This window comes from Bos javanicus, chromosome 12 (assembly GCF_032452875.1).
Source record: "Bos javanicus breed banteng chromosome 12, ARS-OSU_banteng_1.0, whole genome shotgun sequence".
NCBI lineage: Eukaryota > Metazoa > Chordata > Mammalia > Artiodactyla > Bovidae > Bos > Bos javanicus.
Genome location: NC_083879.1, coordinates 52,373,329 through 52,387,352, shown reverse-complemented (window position 1 = coordinate 52,387,352; position 14,024 = coordinate 52,373,329). Strand labels below are relative to the sequence as shown.

Sequence of the window (14,024 nt, the reverse complement as noted above, 5' to 3'; positions counted from 1 at the left end):
AAAGTCTTAATTTACAACATATTTTGTTCCTCTGTTCAATCATTCAAAGTTAAATATGATTGGGAAACTTGAGTTTGATTTTTAATTTTGTTGTATATTGAATGTATATCACAGTTCTGGAAATGAATTAGTTTTTTTCCTTGTTAAAAATGAAAATTATACACTGAACTAAGATATAGGTGTTAAGTGAGATTTTACAGTGGTTCATCTGGACAGATGGATAATTCCTTGTCCTGATCATTTTGACTAACGTTTGAGGAGTATTTTTCACTAAACCCATCTAGTGCACTGTTCCTAGGCAGCCCCCTGAGTTACTTGTTGTCATGCATTTGTTATTACAGCATAACCTTATCAGAGAGACAACTTGGGAAGCTGTTCAGTAAGGAGCCTTACTATTTTTGGTAAGGTTCAATACTTTCTCTATTACTACAGGAATCTACTTATACAAAGAAACCCTAGCCAAGAATGTCATCTGTGAAGAGTTCTTTGACATGTGAAAATTTGTGATTGGTAGTTCAGTTCAGTTGCTCAGTCGTGTCCGACTCTCTGCGACCCCATGGACTGCAGCATGCCAGGCCTCCCTGTCCATCACCAACTCCCAGAGTCCACCCAAACCAATGTCCATTGAGTCGGTGATGCCATCCAGCCATCTCATCTTCTGTCATCCCCCTTTCCTCCTGCCCTTAATCTTTCCCAGCATCAGGGTCTTTTCCAGTGAGACAGCTCTTTGCATCAGGGGGCCAGAGTATTCGTTTCAGCTTCAACATCAGTCCTTCCGATAAACACCCAGGACTGATCTCCTTTAGGATGGACTGGTTGGATTCAAGAGTCTTCTCCAACACCACAGTTCAAAAGCATCAGTTCTTCGCTCAGCTTTCTTTATAGTTCAACTCTCACATCCATACATGACTACTGGAAAAACCATAGCCTTGACTAGACGGACCTTTGTTGGCAAAGTAATGTCTCTGCTTTTTAATATGCTATCTAGGTTGATCATAACTTTCCTTCCAAGGAGCAAGCGTCTTTTAATTTCATGGCTGCAGTCACTATCTGCAGTGATTTTGGAGCCCAGAAAAGTAAAGTCAGCCACTGATTCCACTGTTTGCCCATCTTATCTGCCATGAAGTGATGGGACCAGATGCCATGATCTTAGTTTTCTGAATGTTGAGTTTAAGCCAACTTTTTCACTCTCCTTTTTCACTTTCATCAAGAGTCTTTTTAGTTCTTCCCTTTCTGCCATAAGGGTGGTGTCATCTGCATATCTGAGGTTATTGATATTTCTCCAGGCAATCTTGATTGGTCTCCTACCGGCCTGAGAATAGAGCCCTACTTTGTGTACTTGGGCTTCCCTGGTAGCTCAGCTGGTAAAGAATCCGCCTGCAATTCAGGAGACCCTGGTTCAATTCCTGGGTTGGGAGGATCCGCTGGAGAAGGGATCACTACCCTCTCCAGTATTCTTGGGCTTCCCTGGTGGCTCAGCTGGTAAAGCATTTGCCTACTTGGGTTCAGTCCCTGTGTTGGGAAGATCCCCTGGTGAAGGGAACAGCTACCTACTCCAGTATTCTTGCCTTCAGAATTCCATGAACTGTATATAGTCCATGGGGTTGCAAAGAGCTGGACAGACTGAGCGACTTTCACTTTCACTTTCACTTTTGTATACTTAGGCAGTCTTTGACTTCAGATTTGCTTCCTGTAAGGACATAAACAGAAATCTTGGACAGTTTGTTTTTATTTTCTTGTCTATTTCCAGAAGGTAGACTATATGAAATGGAATGTTTTCATTTCCATTTAATCAATTGAAACTCTGTACAAGCAGTTCCATAATCTTAACTATGATTAAGCATTCCAGGATTTTAGATAACTGCAGCTGACTTGCCTGCAACTGACTTGACCCTTGCCTGGGCAACACATTTATGAGTTGCAGTGGTTTTTAGTGCACAACTGAGAGAGTAAATAGCTGAGATAAGTATTTGTTGTCTGCTTATCATGTGCAGGCACTGAGCTAGTCATGGGAGAAGTTAGTTAAGATATACTCTGTGACCACAAGGAGACACATTTTTAGTTTGGAAAATGGAAACAAAAATAGTCAATTATATTATAGCATAATAAATGCTCTAATAGAGGTTGGGCTGGATAAAAATATATATATAATGCATTTACCCTGTTAGGTTATAAACTTTTAGAGAATCGGGTCTAATATATCTCATATCTCCTGTAATGAGATGCATGAAATAAGTACTTAAAATTATTTATGTCATATATGAATTAATGTATAAATCTCATCAGAGAGAGTCTCTTTTATATTTCATTCAGTGGAATTAAGTCTTTGATGCACTTCTACTAATTTATCTAGTTTTAACTTTTTCTGTTACTTATTTCTCCAAATTTACACTTCCTGAGAAGATCTTACACATCTCCTTCTCAAAATGTTGGCATTGATTGAGAAATTGAATTCATTGTCTTTTGTTCTCTCAGCTTTCTGAAGGTATCTCTTTTTACCAGTTTATCATATTTGCTCTCTTGTCTTTTGTTGCAAATTTATCTATCTTTTGGTAGATACTGAGTTATAAATATATTTTTAATTTTTATTTATATATTTTAAAAATTTATTTACTTTTAATTGGAGGATGAGTTACATTTTTCTTGGTCCTCATGAGTAATGATAAGATAATTAAAAGTAAAAATAGCCATGATATTTTAGATAGGTAGTTTTTGATTCTTTTTGTGGTAAATCCTACAAGAATAAGGGACACCATCTACAAATAAGAATTGGCTGATTTTACCATTATAGGAAATCCTAAGAAACTTTGGTTCCTTTTTTAATCTTTTCACAGTATAGTGCTATATTGTGCTATATTGACTTTTTTTTTTCTGGCCATAAGTAAAATTAAAATAAAATAGAATGCCAATTTTTACTTGAGTACAGCCAAATGAACTTTGTATATTATTAGTTAATTTTTTCCTGGGTGAATGCAATCTAGTAACTGGTTTACTGTTAAACCATTTTCATGATGTTTTATTATGGCTTCATTATACTAAAACTACTTATTAAATAGAGCCACTATTTTTTAACCTTATGTGTAACCAGATAATTTTCTAAATCTTGAAATTAAACACAATGGGTTTTATTCTTTTTTATGTGATGATTTTGTCTTGCCTTTAAAATATTGTACCATTAATCATTTGCTGTTAGAAGTAAACTGTACTGATTATACTGCCTGAGAAGTGTTATTAGCTCACATGTTATAAAGTATAATTTTTTTTATCTTAAATAGATCATTGAGGTTGGACTTTGTGAAGTTTTTGAATTGATCAAGGAGACACGATTTTCTCATCCATCCCTGTGCCTCAGGAGTCTCCAAGCCCTGCTTAACGTACTTCAGGGTCAGCAACCGGAAGGCCTTCAGTCAGAGCCACCCGAGGTCCTAGGTAAGAGCTTAGGCACAGTGAATGAAGCCTTTGAATGTAAAGAGCTTCTCTTATGAAGCATATACTGACTACAGCCTGTAATTCAGTCTCTGTTGATGGTGCTGAAACAGCAGGGGTATAAATTTTAAGTTACTTTGCTATGTTCCACTGGAGTTATAGTTCATGCACAGACATTTCCTGATTATTATGATGATGGCAAATAGAAATTCTTAGAACCCAGAAATAATCCTCAAGCCTTATTGTCACCATAAACTTAAATCATTCTTACTAAACCTTTGGGCAGAATAGCTGACGTTGACTTCATCTAACTTTACATGTTATTTTGGAGAGTCAAAGGAGTAGGAAAAGAGGAAACAAATACCAACTCAACACAGCACAGTTAGTTTCTAAACAAAAATAGATTTGTAATTATCATGTTGAAGGTAAAGCTTTTGAATTAGTAGCAACTTCCATTAAGTGAAAAATATTTGCTTTGTGTAAAGTGCATTTAAGTTTTATGAATGCCTGCCTTTCATTTGCCAGTGACCTAGACTCAACACATACTCTTGTAAGCAAGGTGGGGGCTCTTTAAGGAAGAGGAAGAGATGGAAGCTTAATTGTGAAGGCTAATTGCTTTTCTAACTCTGGGCCTTCAAAAATCTCAGTTCAGTTCAGTTGCATCCAGCTCTTTGCGACCCCATGGACTTTAGCACTCCAGGCTTCCTTGCCCATCACCAACTCCCGGAGCCTACTCAAACTCATGTCTATCCCGTCGGTGATGCCATCCAACCATCTCATCCTCTGTCGTCCCCTGCTCCCATCTTCAGTCTTTCCCAGAATCAGGGTCTTTTCAAATGAGTCAGCTCTTCACATCAGGTGGCCAAAGTATTGGAGTTTCAGCTTCAGTTTCAGTCCTTCCAATGAATATTCAGGACTAATTTCCTTTAGGATGGACTGGGTGGATCTCCTTGCAGTCCAAGGGACTCTCAAGAATCTTCTCCAACACCACAGTTCAAAAGCATCAATTCTTCAGTGCTCAGCTTCTTTATAGTCCAACTCTCACATCCATACATGACTACTGGAAAAACCATAGTTTTGACTAGATGGACCTTTGTTGGCAAGCTAATATCTCTGCTTTTTAATATGCTGTCTAAGTTGGTCATAACTTTTCTTTCAAGGAGCAAGCATCTTTTAATTTCATGGCTGCAGTCACCATCTGCAGTGATTTTGGAGCCTCCCAAAATAGTCTGTCACTGTTTTCATTGTTTTTCCATTTATTTGTCATGAAGTGATGGGACCAGATGCCATGATCTGTTTTCTGAATGTTGACCTTTAAGCCAACTTTTTCACTCTCCTCTTTCACTTTCATCAAGAGGCTCTCTAGTTGTTCTTCACTTTCTGCCATAAGGGTGGTGTCATCTGCATATCTGAGGTTTGATATTTCTGAGGATTCTGAGGTTTCATAATCTGAGGATTGATATTTCTCCTGGCAGTCTTGATTCCAGCTTGTGCTTCATCCAGCCCGGCATTTCCCATGATGTACTCTGCATGTAAGTTAAATAAGCAGGGTGACAATAAACAGCCTTGATGTACTCCTTTCCTGATCTGGGAAAGAGTTTAGAGTTTTCTAAATCTCATTCATTAGCTTGTGTCAGTCATATGTGTGGACCCTAACTGTGGAGTTTCCAGTTCAGTAGATTTGGAATGAGACACAAGAATTTGCATGTTGAGTAAGTTTCTGGGTAATGCCAAAGCTGCTGATCAGGGGACCATACTGCTGGTCTGAACTCGACTTTGGGTCTTTTTCTTTGCTTGGCTGTTTGGATTATGTTAGACCCACATGTGAGAACCTCATTACTTGGTTTTCATTTTGATGTCAGATTGTTATTTTTTTGGATCATATATCATAATTAGTTTCTGCGTTCAATTTGTTTTGTTACTATTTTGTTTTAGTTAGTGGTAGGGAGTACTGGCCATGAAAATAAGCTGAGGATTTTTAAAAACAACAGCACCATGTTATTCATTCTACTACCAAATACAAGCTGCGTATATTAAGAAGCAGGCATCTTGTTTATTGTCACTGTAGCACCAGTGATTGTATTTACATTGCGATGCACTACTTGACTTCATGGCATTTTTTTGAAGATTTAATTAAATTAATACTTTTATTTAAGAATATCTTGCTAGTTATCCTTTCTCTGATTTTGGTTTTCAGTCTGTCTGCCCTCTGATGGAGAAGGATAAGAGGCTTATGGAAGCTTCCTGATGGGAGAGACTAACTGAGGGGGAACTGGGTCTTGTTCTGATGGGTGGGGCCATGCTCAGAAAATCCAGTTTTGTCTTGATGGGTGGGGCTGTGTTCCCTCCTTGTTACTTACTATGGTGGAGGTAATGAAGACAGTGGGACCTCCTTCAAAAGGTTTCATGCAGACACTACTGATCTGGTGCCCCCAACCCTGCAGCAGACCACTGCTGACCCATGCATCTGCCAGAGACTCCTGGACACTCATGGGCAAGTCTGGGTCAGTCTCTTGTGGGGTCACTGCTCCTTTCTTCTGGGTCCTGGTATGCACAAGGTTCTGTTTGTGCTCTCCAAGCGTCTTTTCCCCGGTCCTGTATAAGTTCTGGCAGCTCTGTGTTGGGGTTAATGGCGACCTCCTCCAAGAGGGCTTATGCCATACCCAAGTCTGCTGCACCCAGAGCCCCTGCCCCTGCGGCAGTCCCCTGCTCACCTGTACCTCCACAGGATACTCTCAGACACAGTTCTGTCTCAGTCTCTGTGGGATCTTTGGGTCCTGGTGTGCACAAGCTGAATTTAGAAAAGGCAGAGGAACCAGAGATCAAATTGCAAACATCCGTTGGATCACTGAAAAAGCAAGAGAGTTCCAGAAAAACATCTACTTCTATTTTATTGACTATGTCAAAGCCTTTGACTGTGTGGATCACAAGAAACTGGAAAATTCTGAAAGAGATGGAATACCAGACCACCTGACCTGCCACTTGAGAAATCTGTATGCAGATCAGGAAGCAACAGTTAGAAATGGACATGGAACAACAGACTGGTTCCAAATCAGGAAAGGAGTGTGTCAAGGCTGTATATTGTCGCCCTGCTTATTTAACTTATATGCAAAGTACGTCATGAGAAACGCTGGGCTGGATGAAGCACAAGCTGGAATCAAGATTGCTGGGAGAAATATCAATCACCTCAGATATGCAGATGACACCACCCTTATGGAAGAAAGTGAAGAACAACTAAAGAGCCTCTTGATAAAAGTGAAAGAGGAGAGTGAAAAAGTTGACTTAAAACTCAGCATTCAGAAAACTAAGATCATGGCTTCTGGTCCCATCACTTCATGACAAATAAATGGAAAAACAATGGAAACAGTGTGAGACCTCATTTTTGGGGGTTCCAAAATCACTACGGATGGTGACTGCAGCCATGAAATTAAAAGACGCTTGCTCCTTGAAAGAAAAGTTATGAGCAACCTAGACAGCATATTAAAAAACAGAGACATTACTTTGCCAACAAAGGTCCATCTAGTCAAAGCTATGGTTTCTCCAGTAGTCATGTATGGATGTGAGAGTTGGACTGTGAAGAAAGCTGAGCACTGAAGAATTGATGCTTTTGAACTGTGATGTTGGAGAAGGCTCTTGAGAGTCCCTTGGACTGCAAGGAGATCCAACCAGTCCATCCTAAAGGAAATCAGTCCTGAATATTCATTGGAAGGACTGAAACTGAAGCTGAAACTCCAATACTTTGGCCACCTGATGTAAAGAAGTGACTAATTTGAAAAGACCCTGATGCTGAGAAAGATTGAGGGCAGATGGAGAAGGGGACAACAGAGGATGAGATGGTTGGATGGTATCACCGACTCAAGGGACATGAGTTTGAGTAAGCTCTGGGAGTTGGTGATGGACAGGGAGGCCTGGCCTGCTGCAGTCCATGGGGTTGCACAGAGTCGGACACGACTGAGCAACTGAACTGAACTGCTAGTTGTCCTTAGCTCTAGATTGTAAATTAGCCAATCATTGAAGTATTTACAACGCCCACTGAAACCAGTATACCCTATATCTTAACTTAGAACAACATGCTGATCATTCCTTTCCTCCTAGATCTTCTGCCATTCTGTTTTCCTCTACCATTTGTTATATACTTTCTTTTATTTTCATGTTATACATAAATATTCCCTTTCCTTTATTCTTTTCAAAATAGATCTTGTTCTTAATGCTGGCTTTTAAAATTATAATATGTGCTTTAGTTTAATTATCTTCTTTCTATCCAAGCTTAGGTCTCCTGATCATAATTTGTTTTCATTTCCCTACTAACAGTTTTAAATGCTGCTGTACTGTCTGTGGTCTCTCTTCTATCCTTCCAATGCTTATTTCTGATCTGTTCACTGCTTTGACTTATTTTTCTGTTCAGGCATTTACCATCACTTCATATTTTTTATGTTGTTTAATTAGCTCCAAGGTTTGAGTAGTAATTTGGTTCTTTAAAGTAAAATTTGTATAGAAATCTCTGTTTTTTCTATTAGTTACACTTTTTCCACAGTGTTTTTTTTCATGTTGCTCATGAAAATATATATGCATCTCTCATATTGTTAGGATAGCTTGATGATTATTATACGTCAGACATCCCTTTGCTGATGGATTTGATTTACAAATTGTTCAGTTTTTAAAAAATCCTTCCCTTATATCAGTCTTTCTGTTCAATTTAAGGTTAGAGGATATGCTCTCAATTATTCACTTAAATGTTCTGTGCTAAGAGCATATAATATAAGGGCTATCAGTATAAACATTGTTGCTGTTATGGAATTTAGCTGTAGACTGTTGGACGCATGTAAGCAGGAATTCTAAGAATTAATAACAGACTTCAGAGAAGATGTGACATTGGAGATTTGAAGGGTGAGTAAGAAAGAGTTAACTAAGTTTCTAGGCAGGTGGGGAGAGCATGTGGTAAGGTTTTTTTTTAGTCTTTTTATTTGTTTATTTTTGGAGGCTAATTACTTTACAATATTGTATTGGTTTTGCCATACATTGACATGAATCCGCCACAGGTGTACATGTGTTCCCCATCCTGAACCCCCCTCCCACCTCCCTCACCATCCCATCCCTCTGGGTCATCCCACCACTCCCGAGCACCCTGTATCATGCATCAAACCTGGACTGGTGATCTGTTTCACATATGATAATATACACGTTTCAATGCCATTCTCCCAAACCATCCCACCCTCGCCCTCTTCCACAGAGTCCAAAAGACTGTTCTATACATCTGTGTCTCTTTTGCTGTCTCACATACAGGGTTATCCTTACCATCTTTCTAAATTCCATATATATGCATTAGTATACTGTATTGGTGTTTTTTGTTCTGACTTACTTCACTCTGTATAATAGGCTCCAGTTTCATCTACCTCATTAGAACTGATTCAGATGTATTCTTTTTAATGGCTGAGTAATATTCCATTGTGTACATGTACCACAGCTTCCTTACCCATTCGTCTGCTGATGGACATCTAGGTTATTTCCATGTCCTGGCTATTATAAACAGTGCTGTGATGAACATTGGGGTACATGTGTGTCTTTCAATTCTGGTTTCCTCAGTGTGTATGCCCAGCAGTGGGATTGCTGGGTCATATGGCAGTTCTATTTCCAGTTTTTTAAGGAATCTCCACACTGGTAAGATTTGGAGGTAGGAAGGGAAAAAGACAGTGAGCAGAGTGGAGAGTGCGAGGATGGGGAGGCAGGGAATAGGCCATGTGGAGCTTGATAGGCTGTGTCCAAGGAGGATGGTTCTGTTTCTAGAAGGAATTGAACATCACTGTCTACTTATGTTTAAAAAATTCTTTATAGTCTTACACTATCTTCTTCAATTTGATCTAACTTTTTTTGTTGCCAGGGACGTTCTTTGTCTTCATCAATGTCTAGGATAGTTCCTGATGTACGGGGAGAATGCAGGAAATACTGGCTGAATAATTAGAAGATGAATGGGCAGGATAATAATGGCGGGATGGACAAAGGAAAAAGGTAGATGAAAGGATAGAGGAAAAGGAGGACAGTTGGAGAGAGAGACAGAGTGAAGGCTAGATGGAATAAGGGAAAAGACTGAAGGATATAGAGAGAAGTGAAGTAGGGAGTGAGAAAGGAAAGAAGGAAGAGGAGTAAATAACAAAGGAGTGAATAGATTTGAAAGAAAAAACAGATTTTTTGGTTTAAAATTTCTCTTTGACTATCAGAGTGCAAAAGTGAATTATAGGAGCTAATTTATGAATACTTTTAGTAGTCCAATTAAGAGAAGGTGGTAGATAGCATGGGTTGGGGAGATGCTGATGAGATGCAAAAAGTGGAGGAATTAGGAAGTAAAATTGACAGGACTTAATTAATTAGGGATTAGATGCGGAAGACGGGGACTACAAGAGGAAGCCTCAGTTTCTGGGAGCTAAGAAATAAAACACAGATGGCCTTTTGCAGAGAATTCCAGCACATCAGTTCTCTCTCTTTCTTTCTTCCTCCCCCTTCCTTCCTTCTCCTTTCCCCCCTTTTTTCCATTGTTCTCAAATTTTCTCTCTTTATGACTCTGTTCTTTTCTTCTTCTTCTTTCTCTCTGTGTCTCTGAGTATGCACTGCTGTTGTGTTAGCAATTAAGCCAATTTTATATGAAAGCAAATTTTTGCATGTGTTCTATGTATTCTTTTGTCGTTTTGCAAATAAATACATAGTTTTTTGGGCATATAACATTTTAAGAAGCCTGTATTTTCCTAATCTAAAAGGTAAAAATAAATGCAATGAATAGTTTGTTACTCCTAAATAGGCTAGTTCTTGAATACTATGAATGCCTGAAAGCAAGTTTCTTTTAAATGATTGTGGGTAGATTTCCATTTCTTCATTTACAAAAATATGGAGTTGGACTAAGTATTCTGTAAGATCCTTTTTATGTAAATATTCTAACTTTGGGTGAAAAAGGGTAGCTAGAAAGGAACAAATGTGAACTGTTGTAGCTACCTTAAGTATTTTTTTGAAAAACGAGGCAAGGTTTAAATAAATGAACAGATACCATATAATGTCCTGTATGTTGAATGACATAATTGAGTTCTGTTTTATCCACAGAGTCTCTCTTCCAGCTCCTTTTGGAAATCACTGTTCGAAGTACTGGAATGAACGACAGCACAGGACAGTCTCTGACAGCACTTTCCTGCGCTTGTCTCTTTAGTCTGGTGGCTTCCTGGGGAGAGACAGGAAGGACACTGCAGGCCATCTCTGCCATCCTCACCAACAATGGCAGCCACGCTTGCCAAACTATTCAGGTATTTCATATCTCGAGCTGCTTAGAAATGGACAAGAGACCAAGTTGCCATTTCGCCTCAATTTCTGTCAGTTGGAATTCACTGCTTTTTCTTGCTCAGTATAGTGGTTGATCTATCCCAGGTTGATGTATAAATAACCTAAGACAGTTGATCTAAACTGCATGTGTGTTTAATGCTGCGACATGAAAGGTATAATAAAATGAAATTTGGCGAAAACTTACATCTTCAGTGTAGTTTTTATGTCAGCACTGCAGCCTCCTTTTCCTTTAACATGGGCTTGCTCTCTGTCCTCCCCCACCTCCCATCTTGCCCTGAATTTTCAAATGTAGAATTCCTTCATAGTTTCTAAATATCTTTTCCCCATTGAAAGAAAAGCATATATTATTTTTCCGATATTTCTAATTGGTTGTGATAGTTTTTCGTGGATTGATGTGTTTCTGAGCTATTTCTGCTTCACATACAGCATTTTTTTTTTTGAGCTTTTACTGGGCAGTTGTGGAATAAGCTCTTCATCCTTGTTAGTGATGAGAAATAGAAACTTACTTATAGGCAGACTGGATTTAATTCTTTTGGAATGTTTTCTGGAAATTGAAGAAGTTACAATTTTAAGTCTCTGTTACGTGCTCTTTCCTGGCCCCTTGGATGATCTCCAGAACATGTAGAAGGGATGCCTGAACCCTGTCATTAGCAGCCAAATATAGGGAAAGGGGTAAATGGGCTACTGTCTGTGACTTGTTCAGCGATTTTGAACTTTCCATATCAAACACGAGCAGTGTCCTTTCTCTAGATTTCTGTTCTTATTCTTTTCCCTCTTTTTGTCCTGCTGAAGTCCTCTTTCCCGTCTTTATGATTCTTACTTATTTTGAAGTCCAATTTATTGATTTCCAAACTGTTCTCTGCTGTGCTTTGAAAGTGAAAAATGAAAATGAAAGTTGCTCAGTTGTGTCTGACTCTTTGCGACCCCATGGACTATACAATTCTCCAGGCCAGAATACTGGAGTGGGTAGCCTTTCCCTTCTCCAGGGGATCTTCCCAACCCAGAGGTCGAACCCAGGTCTCCCACATTGCAGGCAGATTCTTTACCAGCTGAGCCACCAGGGAAGCTTTAAGGATTCAGCAAAATTTTAGTTTAAATGTAGATAAATACTTTCAAAATTTTAATAGAATAACACAAACATTCAAATATCCATGCCAAATGTTAAAAATATAGTGACCATATACAAGGTACTTATTAGAATCCAGTGATTTTTTTTGTGTGTAGATTTATTTGAGAGGATATGACATGAGTTCTTAAACAGTGAGTTGAAATTAGCCAGTGCAGAGGGAGGAGGTGTTGGTATTGGTGGTGTAGAGAGAGAGAATAGTCTTGGTATCTATGTGCTAAAGCATGGAAATAGCAGTAAGAGTGGAACACTGAAAGCTGGAAGAAGTTTATGTAGTTACAGTGTAGAGAGCCTTCAGATAGCAGAGACAGGACTTGAACCCATGTCTGTCTGGCTGTAGTTATGCTCAAGCATTGGGCTGCACAAAACTACTCAATCCTCTGAAGCAACAGCGGTGGCTCTCTAAGGACCTTCCGCATCACTGTATCCCCAGCTCTAAGTCAAAGGCCATATTAAAACCTGTTATCTTAACATGACCTATAGTGTTCTTCGTGATTTGGCCCCATTTCACCTACCTATTCATTTCACAAAACTCTCTTGGCTGGGCAATGATTAGGAGCAGGTAAGAAAAGCCTTCTCCGAAAATGTAACTGTTGCATCTCAAATTATCTGGGATCCAAATGCAAATTACTTATCTTGTTCCAAAAAGCTTACGCTGAGACTTTAAGGTAAGGTTGCTCATAATGTGAGGTCTCTTACTGGAAGAGACTAAAGTCCCTTCTGTAAACATGAACTCCAGATTTCACAGACTTCCCACTGACACAACACTACTGAATCTGGACTCACGAACAAAAAGGACATAGAAAAAAGGCACCACCATTGAGAGTCTCCTTTCTCCCAATGTGAGAGAAAAGAGAGAGTAAAGCAGAATCAATCTTGCCAAGTCTCTCTCTATAAATAATTTGATATTAAGTGTGTATATATTTAATATGATTAATAAAGTGTCAAAAGTATTATTAAGGAATAAGGATATAAAAGATAATCAGATCAGAAAACAAACCAAATAGAACTCCTGGAAATGAAAAACCAAATGGTTACAATTAGAAACTTAAAGGATGAGTTAACCAGTGGATAATGTAGTTGAAGATAGAAGCAGTGAACTGAAAGATAGAGGAAGAAATTATTCAGAATGCAGCACAGAGAGATAAAACATGAAAAATAAGAAACATAGAGAATGAGGAAGTTTGAAGTACAATCTGAGTTCCACAAGGCTAGTAATAGATTCATGGAGAGATAGTATTTAAAATAATGGCTAAGATTTTCCAGAATTGGTGAATGACTTGAAATCCTCAGATTAACGAACTCTAGTTTATCAGAATAAAATTTCTAGGTACTGCCACACTGTTGGTGAGAAATCAATAGGAGAAAAAAAGGGGTACATCTGAGACTTCTAATTGTAGTTCTGGGTTTTCTTAAAGCTAACACTCAGAAAGCAGGAGAGAAATAGGGCCATGTTGGAGACGCCTAGTTTCTGCTCTCCTCTCCACCCTTGCAGTCTCCACAAAGATTACAATAAAGGATTCTTTTTAAAGTATAAACTTCTAAGAATGGGACACATTTTTAGAACGTAAATACTGGGAAAGCTTAAACTTCTGAAGAAGCTAATACCCACAGAAGGTAAGTTGATTTTCACCTAAAAATACAGATAGAATTTAGAATTGGAAGTAATAGGTGCCTGGAAAATGGTGGTGAGGGGAAAAGCTAAAAATAGACTGGGATTCTGTGTAATGAAAGCTCCAGAACCCCAGAGCCCTTCCTCTACACTTCCCAGCCAGTCACCTGTCCTCCTCTCCTACCCCTAAGAGTTAGGTTTTCCGTGTAAAGAAATTTGAGCCAGAGAGGCCAGGGGAAACCAGGCACAGTTGAGAGTGAAATTGAGGAGCCAGGCTGAATGTGGAGATTAAGTGAAAGTCTCCATATTGATGATGGCCTTCCTCCATCCTCAGAGTTCCCAGTATACTGAGAGTGAGGCTTATAGCTTCTAGGAAAAAGACTGGAAGATTCTTTTTTGGAGAAAAAAGTGAGGAAAGACTTACAGATGCAGACATCTGGCAGGTAGTAAGAGACCCTGCAGTGAAACTGCTGAACCTGGCAGGATCAGTTTGAGGTGAGCTCGCCGTCTGTCAGACTCTGTCGGTTCACAGCAGCTTTC

The 14,024-nt window shown here is 39.0% G+C and overlaps 1 protein-coding gene across 18 annotated transcripts in view; it reads left to right on the top strand.

The window, feature by feature from the left end:
• The window catches only part of MYCBP2 (MYC binding protein 2), a 266,865-nt gene that overhangs the window by 49,900 nt on the left and 202,941 nt on the right, over positions 1 to 14,024 (top strand). For all 18 annotated transcript variants that reach the window (XR_009740049.1, XM_061435145.1, XM_061435153.1 and 15 more), the window contains exons 4-5: positions 3,276 to 3,429; positions 10,513 to 10,709. Coding sequence is in view for 17 of the 18 variants with exons in the window: in XM_061435145.1 (XP_061291129.1) it covers positions 3,276 to 3,429; positions 10,513 to 10,709 (351 nt within the window). In the remaining variant the exon portion in view is untranslated. The remainder of the gene's footprint in view (positions 1 to 3,275; positions 3,430 to 10,512; positions 10,710 to 14,024) is intronic.